Source organism: Ambystoma mexicanum, chromosome 10, assembly GCF_040938575.1.
Source record: "Ambystoma mexicanum isolate Mex_15411 chromosome 10, UKY_AmexF1_1, whole genome shotgun sequence".
In the NCBI taxonomy this organism is placed as follows: Eukaryota; Metazoa; Chordata; class Amphibia; order Caudata; family Ambystomatidae; genus Ambystoma; species Ambystoma mexicanum.
Window position 1 is genome coordinate 689,769,428 of NC_090932.1, and position 20,584 is coordinate 689,790,011.

The 20,584-nt window shown below is 43.6% G+C and overlaps 1 protein-coding gene across 3 annotated transcripts in view; it reads right to left on the minus strand.

Moving 5' to 3' along the window:
- Positions 1 to 7,696: 7,696 nt before the first annotated feature.
- ZBTB38 (zinc finger and BTB domain containing 38) overlaps positions 7,697 to 20,584 on the minus strand; it is a 360,986-nt gene continuing 348,098 nt past the window's right edge. For all 3 annotated transcript variants that reach the window (XM_069618289.1, XM_069618288.1, XM_069618290.1), the window contains one exon: positions 7,697 to 19,407. In XM_069618289.1, coding sequence (XP_069474390.1) covers positions 15,544 to 19,407 — 3,864 coding nt within the window. In that variant the 3' untranslated portion in view covers positions 7,697 to 15,543. The remainder of the gene's footprint in view (positions 19,408 to 20,584) is intronic.

Consider the following 20,584-nt stretch of genomic DNA (forward strand, 5'->3'; position numbering starts at 1 on the left):
ATGTCTTTTTCCCCTTAGGGGCCGGGGTTCGGAGTGCCGGAGATATGGCGCCGACCCGAAGTGAAACAGTTCTGGATGAGCGCTCAGGTAATGTCTTTGCATTCGCTCATTCAATGTCTTTGTCTTTTTTCCCCATAGGGGCCGGGGTCCGGAGATGCCAGGAAGTGGCAGGACCCGAAATGCAGTGGGAATAATCCAACAGGTAAGACTTAAAAGGAAACTGAGCTTTCCTTATTCCTTTTCTCCCTCTCACCTTTGTTCTTGTCTTTTTTCCTCTAGGCGCCGGGGCGTAGCTGAATCCGGAAGATCGCTGCTGAAGATGGAAGCGGCTTGCAAAGGTGAGTAAAATGCAGCGCTGCAGCGATCGAAACGAAATGCCTTTAAAATGATGTCTTCCTTTTCAGGGCCGTTGGAGAAATGACTCCGGGATGCAGATTTAGCAGGTAAGGGCTTTTCTTCTCCTATTCTCTTCCTTTCTCCCCTTGCAGGTGTTCCAGGGTGCTGGCAGGCGTGGCTGAAGTCAGGATGCAGGAGCTCACACGGTGAGCGTCCAGCTGCTAGGTGCAGAACAACGCGAAGCATGTGTGGCTGTTCGGGTGGGGTTTAAATAGCCTTGGAAGAAGTTCCTGGTATGTATCCTTCCCCGACCACACCCGGGTGGTGAAGTAGTCCTACATGTTAAGTAGTCCCATTCAGGCCTCAAGAGGGCCTGGATGAAGCAGCAAGGTCTGCATCAGGTATGTGTGCACCCAAGCACTTAAACACATATCCTCTTCTATGAGCCTGGCGCCTAAGGCGCCAGGACTGGGGTCCGCTATGAGCCTGGCGCCTAAGGCGCCAGGACTGAGTCCAAAGGGCCCCGACTTGGGCCCGCAGAGACTTCCCTGGGGAAAATGATGTCTGCCTCTGGGGTTGCTGGGCCCGGCCTGGCTCCTTAGAGGTAGGCATCATGACACTCTTTTTTACTTTCGGGTAACCTATAAGGCCGTGTCCTCACGAACTGATTTGGGAAGGTCTCTATCTTGTGTTCTACTAGATGGGTTTTTCCAGGGTTAAATGAAAACACATGACCTAACGGGGTGAGTACGTCCAGCAGTTCCTTCCTTTCTTGTATTGTCAATTCGGACCCCCATTGTACTGACTGAAGAGGAGTTTCGAGGTTTGCATCCTGGGCCCCTACTGCGTTCATGTTTTTGGCGGCAGGGGGAATGTCTTCGGTTTCTTTCCATTCTTTTAACAGATTTATGTGGTAGTTTTTCGTTTGTCTTTTCTGTCTGGTTGTTCAATTAGATAATTGACCGGTCCCAAGACGTCTAGCACCTTATAAGGCCCTCTCCATTGTGCTAACATCTTGTTCTGGAATGTGGTTAATAACACCAAGTCTCCCTTTTTAAATGACCGTACCCTTGTTCTGTTATTATAATATTTCTCCTCGGTCTGTTGAGCTTCACCCAAGTTGGCTTGTGCCAACTCTCTAAGCTTGGAGAGGTTATCTCGTAACTCTAAAACGTAATCAGTGAGTGGTGTTTCTTCCTCTTGGTCCTCCCATTCGCTCCTTATTATGTCTAGTACCGTTCTGGGTTTATGACCGAACAACAGTTCGAAAGGAGAATACCCCATGGATGACTGAGGAGTGTCCCTTAGAACCATGAGCACCCAGGGCAAGACCCTGTCCCAATTTGCTCCCGATGGTTCAGTGACCTTGTTTAGCATGTTTTTTTATTGTTTTGTTATACCTTTCCACAAGACCGTCGGTTTGAGGATGGTAAACCGACGTTCTTAGTTGGCGTATTTTCAGCTGCTTGCATACAGCCGGCATGACACCAGAGACAAAGTTTCTTCCCTGGTCGGTGAGGATTTCTGTTGGTAAACCAACTCGGGCAAAGAAAGACACCAATACGTTGCACACGTTGGTTGCACTGATGCCTCTCATTGGGAATGCCTCGGGGTACCTCGTGGCGTAGTCTACAACGACTAGGATGAACTTGTGGCCGTGGTTGGTAGGTTCAAGAGGCCCCACAATGTCAATTCCGATCCTCTGAAAAGGTTCTTTTACCAAAGGCACGGGTTGTACTGGGGCCTTAGGGGGTAGTCGAGGATTGGTCTTCTGACATACTACACACTCTTTGCAATACCGCCCAATGTCTCTATATATTCCGGGCCAGTAAAACCTTTTTAATATCTTTTCCAAGGTCTTCTCTCTGGCTAAGTGTCCTCCCGTAGCATTGTCATGGCCTATTTTGATTATCGTTTTCCGGTAACCCAGAGGTACTAACAATTGTTCCAGGTCATTTCCTAACAAAGCCTTTGTTACCCGATACAGTAGGCCTTTGCTGGATTTGAACCAGGGGTATGTTGTCCCTTTCTCGGGGTAAAGGATGGACTGTTCCCACGCTGTTTTCAGTGTAGGATCTGTTCTCAACTCGCTACGATATGTAGGTCCATTGGTTTCTGGTATCCAATCTATGAGTCCTGTACATCTGGTTTCTTTGATCCATTCTCTTTTCCCTCTTCTGATTTCACTCCTGGTTTTTTTAGGCTTATGGGTGTGATTATTCCTGACGTCTACCTGTGAAAAGGGGGCATTTCGTAGCCACTCGGGTTCTGCCATACAATTCTTGAATGAAGGAAGGTCCGTTCCTAATAAGACCGGGGTGGGCAGGTGGGGCATAACAGCAACCTTCATCTTGTTTTCAACCCCTTTTATCTCTATACTGATCTCCTTGGATGGGTAGATCTTTGTGTCCCCATGTACACACTTGATTGGAATAGTTGAGACAGACCCTCCCCCTGCCCCACTTACTTCCGGTCTGACGGCAGTCTGTTCACTTCCACTGTCAAGGAGGGCTTGTCTACTGGTCCCGTTCACTCTCACGTCCATAAGATAGGGTTCTCGGCTTCTGCGATACTCCTTCCCTTGCAGGATCCCGATCTCCATAGGTTCAGCCGGCTTGGTTCTCCGGGGGCAGAACCTTGCAATATGCACCCCAGTCACCACACTCGAAGCACTGTGGTTGCCGGTGTATATTGGGCCAGGGTACAGTTTTTGGTTCTCCTCTGGGAATCTTTGGCTCTCCGGTCCCTGTTCCCTTTACGAGGGTGGTTCTCGAAGCTCCGGCGGTCCTCCCCTGCTGGGACCGGCTTTCTGAAAGGCCGAAGCGATATCGATGGCTTCCGGTAGGGTAGGCCGGTGATGCTGCCTCACCCACCGTTGCATGGGAGGTGGGAGAGCTTCCGTGAACTGTTCCAGTTTTATTTTGTCCACCACCTCTTGTACACTGCTGCTGGCGGGTTTTAACCACTTGTCCGTGATGTCGTGAACACGTTAATATAGTTGTCTGGGGGTTTCCCCTGGCCGGAGTTTGTTTCCCTTAACTTAATTCGGTATGCTTCATCATCCATACCCATTCTTTCCAGGATGTTTTTTTTTATTTCGGCATAAGACGTATCTCCTCCTGGATTTGCCGTTTGGTAAGCACCTTGCATGCTCCCTGTTAGCAATGGAGCAATGAAGTGGCCCCACTTCTCTACCGGCCATTGTGCGTTTCTGGCCACCCGCTCGAAATTAGTGAAAAAATAACAGGGGTCTTCTCCAGGTTGGAATTTCTGTAGGATAGATGTTGGCCCCGTGGGATTGCTTCTAGCAACCACCGCTTCTGTCACTCTCTTTAGGGCATCTTGGTTGGCTATTTGTAGCTGTAAAGCCTGTTGCAGCGCTTGTCAGTCGGATTGGGCTTGATGGGACTGAACTTGAATGGCCTGCTGTAGTTGTTGTCCATCCGCAAGGGCTTTTATGATGGCCTCCATGGCGTTGCCTTATCCCACCGCTGCCACCAAATTGTAAGGATGAGGCAGGAAGGCAGGGATGAATAACCAAAAATCCTTTATTCAGGTTTCAGATAAGAAAATAAAAATTGTCGAGCAGGGAATTAGTTCAGTCTCCTTTTATATGGATGAGACCTCTGTTTAGTCTTCATATGCCCAGAGCGTCTCTGCAGTGTCTCTCGCTCCGTCACCTCGCCTGTTCTGAAACAGCATGGAGAAAAATCACACAGTCCTTTGTTAGTTTTAGACTTATATAGGGCTGAAACAGTAATTAACCAATCACCAGCGAGCATGTTGCTGTCTCTATAAATGTTCCCCGAAGCCCCGCCCCTTTTTCCAGTGAGCGAAGGTTGCTGTTCTTCTTCCTCCCATGCCCCCTCTTCGTAGACCTGATTGCTGGTGGGGAGAGGCTCAGGTAAGATAGCGGCATAACAGCCCCGGGGAGCGGGTACCGTTTCGCCCTCGTGGTTGTGGGACGTGCTATCAGCCCAGCGCCAATTATGGGTAGTAGTACTTCTTTCCTCCGCTATCTCCGACTGTTCAAGGAGGGCTGCGGACGGTTTATGGAAGGCCGTCCCGTGCTGCGGGGTCGCTCGATAACCGCCGCTTATACCTGGTTCATGGGCCAGGTGTGCTCTGCCGTCTGGGTTCGATCTGCGGACGCTGATTGCTGTAGACTCGGGGTTCGCCACGTGTTCGAAGCCCGGCAGGCGTGCTTCGCAGTCTGGATTCGCTCTGCAGCCTCCGTGACTTTCCAACCTGCGACCGTGGTTGTCTGCCTCCTGGTCGTTGTGAACGCCATTGCGGACCTGTTGAGGTCCATTAGTGAACGTCGGGGCTCCCAGTCGTTCACAGATATAAACAATGAAATCTGGAGATCTTAACCGAGATGACCAGAACTAATAATAGTCGAGGGATATGGTTGGTAATTAGTGGAACTAAAAACAAAGCTTTCCTATTAATAGCATATGCTTTCAAGATTGGATTGATCAGATAAAAAAAAACATAGGTATGTGTGAAGAGAACGAGCTGAAAGAAGAAGAAAAAACTGAACGGAAAAAACAACCAGCCTATTGCAGACTTGACAATGATGATCCAAATGTTACCAACTTCATGGGACTTGTAATGCCCTATTAAAATTATCACCAGAGAAATGGCAGAGGTTTTACATACATTGTTTACTTGGATAGGCAAACATCGGAAGGTACCAAAAACATGGGAGGAAAGCTCGATGCTATCGATATATAAAAAAGCGTGCTAGAAAGACCCAGCTAACTATAGACTATTAGCAATGCTGGATATCCTGGGGAAAGTTGTTCGCGAATGTCCTACTTAAAGAACTAAATCAGTGGATATTAGAAAATAACATACTGCCACCAAATCAATCGGGATTTCGAGCAAAATCCTCAACAACACATAATATCACCAGTCTAGTATCAGCAACTGAGTATGTGTGGTATAGAGCAGAACTATCAGTTTATGGCGCTTTTATTGATTTTTCTGCCGCGTTTGATACCCTACTCAGAAATAAGCTATGGAGGAAACTAAAACAATGGGGATTAGCAGGATTACTGACTATGATTAGACTATTATACTCAAATACCTCAGTTAGAGTAAGGTTGGATGGTGAAGGGAAAGTATCCTCACTGATTCCAACCCACAGAGGAGTCAGACAGGGCTACCATTTAGCTGCAACGCTTTTCAACCTCTGTTTAGCAGACTTACCTTTGGCATTAGGCTCAACAGTATCAAATAATGTGAAAATTGGGATACTAAAATTAAGCTGGTTGGGCTATGCAGATGACCTCCTGGTGTTGGAATATACACCAGGTGGTCTTCAACAAAAGCTAACCGCAGTAGGGAAGTTTGCATTAAACAACGGCTTGAAAATTAATATAGGAAAAACTAAGGTGATCACCTTCTTAGAGAAAACCAGGCGAATTAAACAAAAGAAATTGAGATGGAAAATTGCAGACCAAGAAATTGAAGTGGTAGATTCATACAGATATATGGGGGTCATTATTGATCATAAACTATCCTGGCCGCAACAATGGACCGAGATCAAAAGTAAAAGTATGAATGTGACAATGGCCTTTAGTTCTTTTATAGGAAGACAAGGTGGATACTCATTAAAGACAATATTGATGCTTTATACAACAAAAGTGATATCTTGCGCAGAGATCTCGGGGAGGAGGGGGATTGAAAGTTGAATTAGAAAGATTTGAAGGAACATTTTTAAAAATACTACTCAGATTGCCCAAATCGCTCCCAGCTGAATATATTTATTTAGAATGTAACTTGATGTGTGTCACTGATATCCTGGAATACAAAATTGCTATGTTGTATGTAAAACTGTAAATTAGATAATTCAACATTTATTGTGGAGCTTATGAGAATATACTACACAATTGAGAAGAAGTGGGTGCTGAACTCTAACATATCTGAGAAATATTTTTCAAAAATGGGCAAAAGAATATGCAAATATATGGCTAACATACCCTATTGTTAGAACTAAGCACCTATTGAAAAATGTAATACATGAGTTTAGCCACGTAAGATATATGATTCAACTAGCAACCAAAGTGAATAGTGGTATGTTTATTCAATACTGGAATGCCCGAACTGAAATACCCAGGTACCAATATGCATATCCTGATAGAAAAATTATAAGAAACCATTTGCTATTCAAATTCAATGCAGCCGATTCTCTTGAAACTTTAGGAGCAAAATGTGGTATTATGAGTAATATTAGATGGTGTGGAGTTTTAACAATTGAGACAGCTGAACACCTAATATGCCAATGTGAGTCTTTTTACCTTGAGAATGACATTTGTAAAGGCCTATAACACTTATGATTTGAATAATATGGACGAAATGTGGATACATCTTTTGAAGAGCAATGATGTTAATTTGATATTTCATATGATGTATTTTTATGTAGTATGTTGGAATGTTCTTAAAAATGTGTCTGAAGGTATTTTATATTGATTATTTTAATTGAGAAAGATGAAAGATTAAGAAGTTGTTTTTAAGCGTTTTCTAGCAGGTAAAGGTGTGTGATAATAAGTTGTATTCATTTTAACATGAAAATACGTTCTTGTTGTATTTAAATTATATGTAAACTTTCGATTGACTATAAGAATTTAAATAAAGAGTTAGAAGAGATCTGGCATACTCAAATTATCCATTCATTTTTTTAGATTTATAGTTCGTTTTTAATGCTGAAAAAGGTGCCTTGTAGAGTGTTTGATATCCATATTGAAAGGCCCCCACTGGATGTCAGTGTAATGCAGTTCGATTTCACATATTTTATACATGGGTATTCTCACAGAGGAGTTTTGTACATTCCTCATTAACAATGTCTAAGTGGAAGGTTAATAGCACAGGGGCAACATACTGGTCCTGGAAGCAAGACCATGCAGAGCAACAGAGGTTTGAATCCGATCCCACTTAGAAACCAAACTCTGGTATTAAGCGAGTCACAAAAAAAAACAATAAAAAAATTGTGTGCAGTAACCCTATTTCACAAAAGAAGCTTGATGGTGTAGGGGGCGTCCAAACCATGCTCAGCAACTACAAACCTCTTTCAAAAATACTGTATTGTTGAGCCTATAATGCTCCTAAAAAGGGGAAGTGGCTCAACTTCTGGTGCAGGATTTGCAAGATTAGGGCAGAGATGATAAAGAATGTGGTTAGCTCCAACATTGAGGCATACGCCTAATTGAGATGCAACACAAATGGGGATGGCATTACAAGTAGCATTTTCGCCAAGATCATCATTAAGTAATACACCTTCAGCAACCATACAGAGCCTCTATGTTTCACCACATGGAAGGTTCCTTCACTGAAAGAAAGTACAAACTCAAAGAAATCTACAAAAACAGGAGTTGGTTCTTTAATTTAAGCAACATAGCATCATTAACAGGATTATTTACAAAAATACATTAAACTCTTGCCTCTTAATATATTACTTTAACAGTATTTAGTACAAGTATATTGTGTTTTTCATGTCCAGTTTTCTTCAAAACAACTAGTTTGTTCACGGGCATGGTCTAAGACGAGTATATAATATAATGTAGCAAGTAACGGTGTTTGTCTACAGGCCAAAAGGTATAAACAAAAGTGCTTTTGTTCTATTTAACAACACATATTGCAGGACCCAAGCTTGGGATAACATGTTACGCATTAATCGAGCTCCGGAAACTTTCACTTACATATTGACAATGACGAGGCAACGGCTTAATTTACCATAACATCTTTTTTTAACTGTCTTCGTTAGACGTGGTAAAGGAGCCCTTATTCCATGAAAAATTTTGCACTGGGTGCAGTACACCTTCCAGACATCACTTTGGTAAACGTGACGAGGACCACGCAAGTTTTAACATTTGAAAAATAATAGGTCGAATAGGTCAAAAAGGTCTGCTCCCATTCATAGTTAAGTACACAGCATAGGGGCACAGCCCGTTTCCAAAAGCCTTTTCCTCTTTGGCCATTAATTCTCATTTTGAAAGCTTAACATTTTCAAGGCCTCCCCACAGATTTCAACATGATTTTCAAAGAACATTACATTACATAGTGAGCAGAAAAAAATGAGCATCCAACACGCAAACAATTATAAACGGAAGCGCGCAAACATTGCAAACAACTTGCCCGAACTTCAAGTCTAGGCCGAAAAGTATTTTCAGGAGTTCTGCTGGCTAGTCCTTTTCTGAGAACTGCCGCAGTGACAAATTCAGCTTATTCTGAACCTCAAATACTTGGAAACACTTTACTTTGATTAACTTAGTCTGAACCTCAATATTTCAAAATACGTTACTTTCATTGGCAGCTCTCATGCAAACAAATGAAAACAGCCTACCTGCAATCCCAAAAGCAGCACATCATGTGTTATGGCTGACCATGCCATATTCTGCTTTGGCCTTAATTTAAGAATCCTATTGTGACGGTTTAAAAACAGTATTGTGGGCCAAGTGCCATTGACATTTGCTGGTTTAGCAAAACATGATGGGTATAAAGAAAACATGGTTTCAAGTTCGAAAATGTGTGCAAATGGAAGAAAAAAAGCTGTCAAGTGATTACCTTCCTAACATTTATAAGTCAAAGCTGAAATGACGCTCTCTCTGTCTCCGATGATAAGAACGTGAATATGTGCATGTTATTCCCTATAGTGAAGCTGCCGAACCTGATCTAACATGTAATGTGTTACTTCTAATAGATGCCCATCGAGGTCCAAGTTGACTTTTCATTTATTTAAACAAGAAAGAAATGTAAAAGAAATAAAGAAAATTAACACAAAAAACCTGTGTGCTATAACAGAATATACAAATAAAACATGATTGCGTGTTAGGGCTTCTCTTCTAAAAACATCCAGTGTGGTATTACATGTATGCATGCGTTGACAGTGAAAATGATCGGGATTGTACAATCACACAAGCAAATTTTAACATTAGCCAATGTGCCGTAATTCTGGCCATACATTTTACCTCTATTATAATGCACATTTAAAACTTTCTGAATCTATTGTCGTTAAAGTTAGCATTTCAGACATTCGTCCATTTAAACATCCGTCAGGTTCCTAAAAAAATACCCATGGTACGTGCTAATGGCCTGGTGTTACAGAAACATCGTGTGGCTACAGTGAAATTGTGAATTTTCATAACCTGAAGTGAATTGTACTGCATGTTGGAATGCCACTAATTAACAATTGAAATAATTTGCACTGGCGTGGAAATGTATTTAAATAGTAATGCATATTTGCGCTGGTGCAATCTTTGCTCCTTCACTGCCAACATCACCTCATACGGACAGTGCTTCTGCCACTAATGGCACATCTGCCACCATGGCCGGATTAAGTTGGCCACAAACACTCCAAGAAACCAAGGGGCATGAGAGTGGCACTGCAGTACAAAGCATCCACTCCCATCTGCCTCCACGGTTATCACAATACTGGGTAACAATGGCAATGTAGTCTTGAAGGGGATAATGAAGACATCTTGTAATATGATGACCAGGTCTATCAATGGACACCAGAATGCAAAGAGACTATTCAAAAGTTGGTGGAAAGGATGTCACCCCAAGAGACATATCCTCCGCCAGTTATGGACTACCACCGGCCCATCACGTGGTTGCTGTAGGCTAGGGGAACAGGTCATCCAAGAAGAACTGGCATGGCTGCTGGCCACAGCCATGCAAGACATGAGAAGTGCAGCGAAGGAGAGGACATCGGCCAGCAATAGACTGACAGGAAAGAGCCAGGTCCGCAGATGGATAGTAAACCTGCTGGCTGTAACAACTGCTACACAAAGCTGGATGGCGGGGGTAGGAGGGGCAGGGGTGCTCAGGAGTAAGCCCAGCATTCAAGATGAAGCCCTGCCCCACTAGAGAGAATAGAGAACACTTCATCCTAAATAGTTGTAGGATGTGCTAGAAACCACGGGACAACTCCTGCTGCCAGGTGCACCTCCTTCTCCCCAACCAATCTCTCAAAATTGACATTTTTTTTATTTGATGGGTGTTGGAGTTAAGGTGGATGAAGTACTGGGCTTTGGGGTGGCAGTATGATGGTTTTTCAGAGTAAAATTTGTTTTTGGAAAAATAAACACGCTTTAAACCAGTGTGTGTCCATGGTTTTCTTGACTGTAAAAAGTGTTATTTTTTTCTCACTGATGCAAACGGTGACGTTTTGCCATGTGTGGACAATGCCAGTGTCATCCACACATTTTGTTTACAGCGCTTTGCCCTGTCAAGCACCCACCAAATATCCCTACTGTCCATGTGGATGCCCATCATGTCACATATTTATAATATGGCTTGGTAACCTGATGGCAATATAGTGCTACATGTAACACAGCCTAACCATCTTGCCAAACTTATCGGGATGCACTGCAGTGCATTACCTGTATGCTGCAGGTTCTTAAGTGCGAGTTCGGGAAGCTAAATGTCCAGTGAAAGGGGACATCCGTTTGGATATTATTCTAGGGGAAGTTTTCCTCATGGGGGTATCAGGATCAATGCCAGGAGTGTGCATTCTAGGTCAGCTGCTAAAATCATATGGACCATGCTGTGATTTGTACAGAGCCATGTATTACACAGGTACTTTGCACCATGCCTCCTAAGTCCCTCCCTTGAGGCCTTTGTATAGGGGAGGCATTACTGTTATCACTTCACACCAGTGAGCAGTAAGAGGGCATGTGGCAAGAAGGGAGTACTGAGACACATATGCGATATGCTTAGCAGTCCGGTCTGTTTAGGGCTGCGTTTCCCCATCTATGCAGGCAGGGTTCTGTTTTACAGTCATGGAGTCCTGCATAAACCAGAAAAATTGGTACAGCGCGTGACATCGATTGTCATCTGGACATCGACAGTGTGCTGATGCTTCCTCTTACGAAAAAAGCGCCCTCACGCTGAGGCGGCCAAGAACACAATGTGACTAGTTCACAGGCACCTGAATATTGAGGAAGCCAGCAATGACTTAGAAGCTGGCTTTTGCCGATTTGATTAGGGTGTTGAGGAGGGAGATGCAAGTGTAGGCGTGTTGCAAGACGGTAACCAATACATGACTCAGGACAACTGAGAATGATGGCCGAGACATTCCATGGAGCAACCGAACGCTAGGATAGGATTTCCCAGCAGTATGCAAATGTGATGCCGGCAGCAACTTGTGGAGAGGGTTATGGCCATGCGCATTTGAGTGTGGCTCAAACTCACCATGCATGAGTTTGGAGAATAGAGAAAATTATCTAAAGGGCCAGTTTACATAGGATGAGGAGTTGGTCATTGCTGGGTAGCCAGGGGGATGGTCTCGCCCTTAGTACATTGACCCCCTACATACATTGCTCCTCATAGCTCCATAGCCGCAAATTAATCGACAGCTTAGTGACCTGGAAGTTGAATGTACAGAAATGCATCATGTTGACACACGCATAGACATCTCCAAAGCTACAATTCTCCATCCTACTCCGACAGTTTAGTGGCATGGAGGTTAAATGTTCAGGCACCCATCAAGCTGATATAAGCAAACGAGTAATTTCTTAAAATGTATGCTGCAGGTCAATACTAGAGGCATGTAAGGGATTTGTAATGGACTTATTTTTTAGCAATGCTGCATACCATACTTAATGTATGCGGTGCCCAAGAAACACTGCATGTCGACTTATTTACTATTCTCCATGCAGTATTACAACATGCGGTCTCCATGTCATGTTCAAGCAGCTGATAAATACAGGCAAGTACTTCGACCACTGCACGTTTTTCCGATCGACACCTAGGTCATAATGTGGCCCACAGCAGTACAGTACTTCGGAAGCGTAACCATGCACACAACCTTAAGTATACAATTGAACTGGCACCTCTGATTGAGACCGCCATTTCACAGAGCTTGCAATCAGGTTTACTTCTACTCGAGGTTAACACTTTGCAACTGTGCTCAGAATTGTATCCTTTCGAATATCAACCTCTATGAGAGAAAGTTCCTTATGGTTAGTTATACAAAATCATGGCATTTGGATTAGGGTGCATGAAGTAAATTGTGATTTGAAGTTTTATTTATGGTAAAATGGACCTCTGACCATGGGCAGTGCGATCTTCGCGTACATCTTAAGAAAATTCCTGTAAGGGAGGTAGGTCCCTGTAACCGAATACAAAATATAGATTAAGTAAGTTGAACAAAATGAGTACTTCCTCCATACCATTTCTCTATCTTCTTCGGTCCAGAACCCAATGTGAACGTGCAATAAATGTTTTTCCTAAATATAAGCACAATGAGTGAAATGGATATTGACTGAAAAGTATTGTGTTTATTTCCTCATTTTGTTTTTGTTATTTATCCACAGAGGTTGGGTACCGTAGAGGCAGGTGAAGTGAACATTCTCTCAATCAGCTCTGCCCCCATCCACAGCCACACATGTGCAGCGACTGTACATGGTGGGACGGACTTGCAGTTTAGGAACTGTTAGATAATTAGGCTCTCACCCAGGCCGTGGCCTATCTGGGAAAATTACCAGCTAATAAGGGCATTAGGGAAATCGTGTTTTGTCAATACAGGGGAGGCCCCTAGCTTGTCGTTTTATTGTCTCCAACCATGTCTCCCTATACCGGGATTTAAATCAACAAAAAAACAGTGCCCACGGGAGACACTTTGCATTGACGAATTTTCACTCCATACAACACAGTGGATTTTCTGGACTCGGCGAACGAGCAGACTCCATTTATAGAGGCCGAAACACAACGTTGTCGACATTGTGTTTTTTTAAAAGAACACAATGTATTATTTAGTAAATGCAAATCTGAGACAGGAAACACATAGTGAATCACTTTTCTTTCTTGACTTTCTGTGGGTGCCAACTAGGAATGAACGTTGTAGATGGTGGAAATGGTTTGAGGTACATGGCACAGTCCAGAAAATCCACTCTAATTCGCCCAAAAAAAGTTGTATCGCATTAAAGATAATTGAGGGCCACTTTACTAACCCCATCACAACACATTTTGAGTCTTAATTTAGAGCATTGTTAGTAAACATATACTGTATTGTTTTTATATTTGTGAAATCGAATAACATTTATTTTTGTACATGAGTGTTTGGGTTGCCCCTGAAAGGAAACGTGAGGGATGAATGGAGATAGGATGTGTTGATGAAAAGGATAGTTGTGGAATAGCCATTAAAACTGAGTTGTGAATGGTCTCCCATGGGCGCTGTCTCAACAAAACATACATAAGAATGCCAACCAGGCAAATCATGGTGACCCAAAACAAGGCAGCATGAATGATGACTGGCGTTAGACCCGCTGCCAAATACAGTCAGCAGTAAAAGACGTGCAGTGGCTACTGGTAGTGGGCACATTGAATTCAAGACCATGAGCACAATGAACCAGGAGTACGGTTAAGTTTTAAAAAAATGAGTACTAAAATATGTTTGCTGAGACAACTCTGTTGAACACACCCAGGTTTGGAATCCAGGATTTTGAGGGAACTTTCAAACCATTTACTGTTTAGAAAACCCTGCAAAAGTCTCCAATAAGGACCCCAGAAATAGGTGCAATAAACATGTTCTTAAGTGCCTTTGTGCCTAAATACAACGTGCATGATTTGTATATCAGCATTCTGGGTATTCAGTAATGATATCAATAAAAAAAATGCATACACTATTTGACAGGATGGGAACAATAACGTGTAGGTTTCTAGAGAGCTAGCCACACCTTCAAAAACAGACCTTGGTTAGAATATGGAAGCAAAGAGTGATCCGAGTGAGCTACAATATAACTTCAATCCAGGATTAAACCTCATCATTCAGAATGGCCTATACAGGTGGTGGAAGCACTATTTGGAACATGATTCACAAAATGGAACCCGTTATATTTTCAGAGCGGTTGTGTAACACACAAACAGGCATGGCCAGCCCAGGTTGAGGACCCGTTTTACGCAAAATGGAAGCTCTGCTTAACACAGCAGGTTACAGGTGGCGTGTGGGTCAATGCACATCAATTTGGTATTACAGAGGTGGCATAGACCGCGCAGAAACTGGCCAAAATTAGACCAAACTTTTTGCTGGACTTTTTTTTCCGTCAGGTCCATCAGCAGGTGGTACATCCTCTGCAACAGGAGCCCATTTTTTCTAGGCCTTTAAATTCTCAAATATGCATCTGCTCGTTAAATCTTTGAAAACTATACAGACACGCAGATTGTCATTCTGCATTTGGGGGCAATGTTACCTTGGGCTCACTTGTCACAACTTGATCCCCAAAAAACATCCCAGAATCAGGTTGTTTTTTTTTTTTTTTTACATTAAATGAACAATAACAATCCCAGGCAGCTAATTTGCGGATCCAGTCTTTCATTAAAGTGCCAGCACCTCCCACAAACAAGGCTAGCTAGATAGACCTGATCGTGAGTATACGTTAAATATGAGTAAGTGCCAAGTGGCTAGAATGCCATTATTTCACAAGAAGTCATAAATGTACACAGAAAAATGTAATCTGGAAAAGGTCAATGAAAAAAGGAAACAAACGGCTATCCATGCACGGATGGGGCGATAGAGAAAACAGTAGAATTCCAGGCAAAACCTCATATTTTAAAGGCTTCTTTGGATGGATGAAAGGAAGTACCAGGTAACACCAACATTGTCCCGCCCTTGCACTACCATCATTTCTAATTGTTTGGCAAGTTGAAAAGTCTGACAGCCCAATAGGCTAGGTAGCCTCTAATAACATCAAAACATTGATGAGAAGCCAAATAATAAGCTATTTAGTTTAAACCCTGACAATTAGTACTGCCGCTTTAAAGAGAGACACCTATTGGTGTTGCGACATTTTTCAGTTTCTGGCTGCTTTTGCCAAACACCATTGTATTGCTGTTCTTTAGCCACATCTTAAAACTACAGGGCATATCGCTTTCACAAAACGAGATATTGTAAAAGCTTTGCTATCCGCCATCATTAGGAACTCAATGATGCCGGATCAGTGAATATACTGAATAACTAAAAGTCAGTTATCAGGGTGGCAGAGAGCTGCATACCAAAGCTTACTAGGCTTTTGCTGTGAACTGGCATGCACCAACTGGACACCCAGTCATCCGACGGGAAAACGTTATCTGGCATTTTCTGAACTGGAACGTTTCTATTACCGACAATGGGAGATGCCATTTAATAGAACTTTCTGGTTAATAAAATGCTGGATATCAAAGACTGTGCTATATTGACAGCTTAGTTTCCAGTGGTGGACATTATTAGTGGTAACTAACGGAGCTTTTATCAGATAGGTTATCCGTACTTATGGTTGTAGCTTTCAGTTCTGTGTCAGCAACATGACCATTCAAGTCTCTGCTTTCCGTCACATGACTGTGGCAGGACTGCCAATTTTCCCAACTCTTATGCTTTGCGGCCTGTTTTAAGGTATTCTCAATGAAGAAACTCTGTGTGGAGGAAAGGCCGCCTTCTTTTTTGGGGTGCGCACACAGTCCTTTTCTGCAACTGGTACATCCCAAACCCTGCTCGGTGCCCAGATCGTCCCCACTCTCTTCACTTGAATGGCTAGTGCAGTCACTGGAGGAATGCCTAGAGCCTTGGTCTATAGTCCCCGACTCGTTTATTTCTTTGAAAGGCGGATCTGTGGAATGGTTTGGACCTTTTCTGCAATCCCCTGGCTGCTCACCGTGACTGTCCAGACGATGCAGGCTTTTGAGAAGGTGCTTCTTCTCGTGTGTGCTCAGAGAAGCTGCTGTTTTACAAACCTTGGGGCACTGGGGGCAAAAGAAACCTTTCACCCCATTTCCCAGCTCATGCCCCTTCTCATGGATCTTTTTTGAGCACACGTAGAGGAAGCTCCGAGGGCAAAACCGACACTCAAACAGTTTCTCCCCGGTATGGGTTCTCTCATGCTTTTGGAGGGTTTCATAGACCGTGAAGGCCTTGCTGCAGTGCTGACAGATGTACTTTTGTATATTTGAATGAATCCGCTCATGCTTATTGAGGCTCGAAGCAAAGGAGAAGCACTTATTGCACGTTTTGCAAGAATAGGGCTTTTCACCAGTATGACATCTCATGTGCCTTTTTAATGTCGATGGGTTACGAAAGAGCTTCTGGCAGAGCTCACAAAAGCAAGGATTGGAAGCAGGCTCTAATTGTTCAACACTTTGGGCAGCGACTTGCATCATCGATACATTAACTGGACAAATGTTGCTTTCAATGTCAATATCTAGTGGTTCCTCCTTAATGTCTTCTTTACATGTTTCCTCTGGGAGAATCAGTCCTACTGCACTACAGGTGTCAAAACCATTTTTATATTCGTTTTTGGCGCCTCTTTTTCCATGTTTTTTCCTTTTCTTCACTTTTCGAAATGTCTTCATGTGTTTCGATCTCTTCTTGGGTTTGTTGTTGCAGTACGGGCGCCAGGCCTTGTCTTTGGAGTCCTGGTCGTTTGCTTCATCGGACAGCTCGTTCATCCTATATCTCTCAGACATCCTGCGAAGCCTGCCCGAGCTCCTTTCTGTGTTCCCAGCCTTGCATTCATGCTCCGGGTTTTTATGTTCTAGGTGTGTTGAGCTACCTTTTATGTAAAAGAGATTGGATCCCGGGATGTGCCTCCTCACCATAGCTTCACTTCCAATTCTCACTGTTATTTTACAAAGGGGTGCCACACCATTGTTAACAAATTTTCCGGGTAAAGCCGGCTTGGCAATGTAGGTTTCAGTTTTGCTCTCCTCCTGCATGATGCCTGTTCTCCCTTTTGACAGTTCTTCCGAGCCTAAAGACTCATCCGTTTCTCTTGAAATTTCCATCTGGGTGCAAGGAAGCGATTTAGATTCTTCCAAACAGTTTGCTTCAATGTTGATTTCACCACAATGATCCGGTTCCTCGCTCCTTTCATCTTTTATGGCGTGACTCAGTCCAACGCTGGACATAGGACTTCCATTAGTTGCATGCGATGAGACCTCGTTGGCATGCATGATGGCCGACGAGATTCTGCTGCTGTGCACTATAACAGATGGGGTCCCACCGGTCTGGCTGATGGTCGAGGTCATGTTTTGACTTTGGAGACCTGAAGAATCACACTCATGAATACTGGAAGTGAGCTCCTTTTCCACAGGGGGAGAAGGTGCTTCAGGGATTGAAGACTGATTCAAGCCAGACTGTAAATGTAAAGGTACAGCACTGATATTATTTAGGGAAGTTGCTGTTGCATTGAAAGGACATGTTTCCATGGGATTGACAGTGTTTGTCAATACCGCCACACTATCCTGGAAATATGCAGATGGTTCAGAGTTAAGAGTAATGGCGGTATTGGAAATAGAATTACAATTTTCAGCGTTCAGTTCGACATTTTCTGATGAGTCATTATTGGGAGCGGTGTATGCTGTCCTTCTGCACTTCATAGGCAAAAGTCTGTAAAGCTTGTAAGAATAAACACTAGCTTTTAAACCACCATTGGCTGTTTTCCTGCTTACTCCAAGTCGTGGATCAATTCCATGAAAAGACTTTTGGTGGTTTTTGAGAATATAGTACGTCATAAAGGTTTCAAGACAGAAAATACACTGATAGCGCCTATCCCCAGTATGCCAAATCTCATGCTTGGTGCGGTACTCTGCTAGCGCAAAGACTTTATTGCAATAATGGCATGGGTAGGTTTTCCTCCAGGAATGCACATTTGCGTGTCTGCGCAGGCTCGACAAGGTCACATAGTTGCGATGGCAAACAATGCACGTGTAAAATATCTGCTCATTAACAACCTTTACAAAATGGTCTGCTTCTTCCATGGTTTCGCCTTCATTAGAGAAACCAGTCATTTCGTTGATAGGTAACAATGGAATCTGGTTTGCAAACAGAGGGTCGGGCATGTTGTTAGCAGCACAGCTGTTCGCAAGCCGGTGTGGATCTCCACTCTGGAGAATGGAAGGGACTGGCCTTTGGCAGATTTGCTCATGCCTCCCTAGGCGTTTGTGATGCGTGAAGTGCTTGTTACAGTTCTTGCACCTAAAAGGGGGCTCAAACGTTTTGGGACTCTGTGCACGATTGCTAAGTGCAACATCGCTAGCCAATGATTCTGTACCGGGCAAATCATTAGACATGTTTTTCAAAGGATCGATTTCTTTTTCACTAGAACTCTGGAAATCCATCTCTTTCTCAGAAATCAAATTGGAAGCTATTGGTTGATTATTTGTAGTTTCCACTTCATGCCTTGGAGTTTGGATCTGCGTGTCCATCGAACAGGTGTATTTCCTTTGAAGAGCCTTCTTGGGTGCGCAGCATGCCACTTGTGTGGCTTGAATTGTAGATGATATTGGAAGGGGTTGGTTTTCTTTGCCAGCTTCAGAGTTGGGCACATTGCCTTCTTCAAGTGTCAAATCTCGCCGAACAATCTTACTTGCAGAGGAAACAGCATAGGAATGCTCAGCCAACGCATTAGCAGACCTAGTATTGCTTACCGCTTCCTTAGCACTGAGACCAACATCTGTAGACTTGAAGCCTTCCGGTGTCCTTTTGGAACTTGCCCTCAGATCCAGTGGGGAAAATGCACCATCACTGTTGTCTGTCTCTACGATTGAAAAGGCATTCGTGATTCTTGGTCCACTTGTGATGGCGGGATCGTTGTCTGCTTTCTCGCTGATCGCTGCCGTGAAACCCCCTGCAGAGCCATAACGTGCACATGGATCGGGAGGTGCTGGGGGCTCAGAGCAGTCACGGCAAGCAGATGCTGGCGAGGGTTTGGAAATGTCATTGTTATGTAGAAGATTTTCCAGGAATGTGATACCCAGCTTTTTTCCTGCTGCTGCAATATCCAGGAGGGTGTCTTTTTTATGTACCTGCACCTTGGAACTGTAGATAAAATTAAGTATTTCCGTAAACACATCAGCCTTGAGATCATTCAACTCTAAAACGTGACATGAGATCCGAACACTTGTGTTCAAAAAATGTTTCCTGAAGTAGGGGCTTGAAGCTGCCAGCACATTTCTGTGGGCCTTGAATTTGACATCTTCAACGACAATGGTGACATCACAGAATACCCCCTGAGAGCGCTGATCGTCCAAACTAACAAAGATATTGTCCTTGTGAAGACGGTCGACAAGGTCTTCCGAACTGGACATGACAGTCATCTGAAAAAGAGAAACAATATCAGTTGATGAATGCGTTCCGAAATTAGCGAGCATTTAAGGCACATTTTTAACATAGTCTTTACATAACCAAGGTGGAATTGACGTTGAAATGGTGTTTTCAATCGTTGCTCTGTAAAGAATTTACCCATGCCGACAGACAAAAGTGGAGTCATTGAACACCACACTATGTACAATGTCACAGCAGTTCCCGGTGGGAACTGTTAACTGACAACTACAATCTAATAAAAAGTATTTAACAGGGTTTCTTTCGAACTCTGTACAGGTTGGGGCCAAAAAAACAAACTGGGTGGATAAAAGATGACCACTTTCCCAGGCTCTAGAGCCAACTCGCTCTGGAAAGTCAGTTTCTACTTTACTAAATCTGCCAGTCGCCTTCTGGGCCTGATTTTATAGGGGATCCCGAGCCACTTTTTTGGCAAGTCCCAGACAGTTGCTTCCAGGATCTTGACTAAGCGGAAATGTGTGCGTCAGCTTCTTCTCAGGAGAGAGCTGGTTTGAAAGTTTGGTTGCAAGTTGGTTTCAATGCTTCCTGGGGACCCTGCCCTAGCCACAAGGGTTCCCCAGTTTGCCTCTTGTCCTCCCCTTTTAATTGCCAATTTGCTCCAGCCCCCCCCCCACATTGCTCCGCCACTGGCTCGTTCCATCTTCTACCTCTAATACATGACTAGAGCCTGATCTGACCCACCTGAACTGTTGCTGTGTTGTTAATTCTAGCACAACTTTTCTGCTGCCTTTCTTTCTCCCTCTTCAAACCCTTCTTTGAATTCACCAGCCTGATATAGCTCTGCCTCCCAAATTCTACGTTCTTCCTTGTAGAATGTGGGAATCCTGCCTACTCACCACACCACTTGGTCTCTGGCCCCTTCACCCTTTTACCACCCAAGATGCAAGTCTTCCGTTCTCATGAGGGCCTCCTTCTGCCCCCTCCTCTGGACTACTTCCGTCTGCCAATATTGAAGTTGGCTTTGCAACCACCTCATAATCCTTTGCTTGCTTCTCTTCCTCAGTTGGGGCTGGTAGAAACTGGCCTATATACTAGAAACTCCAGTTCCCCTCTCGTGCTACTCTACATTTTTTGTATTTTATTGACATTTATATAGTGCTTTCGCCAAAGCGCTGCACAGTGTCATTACAACAACGATACAAATAAAAGTAA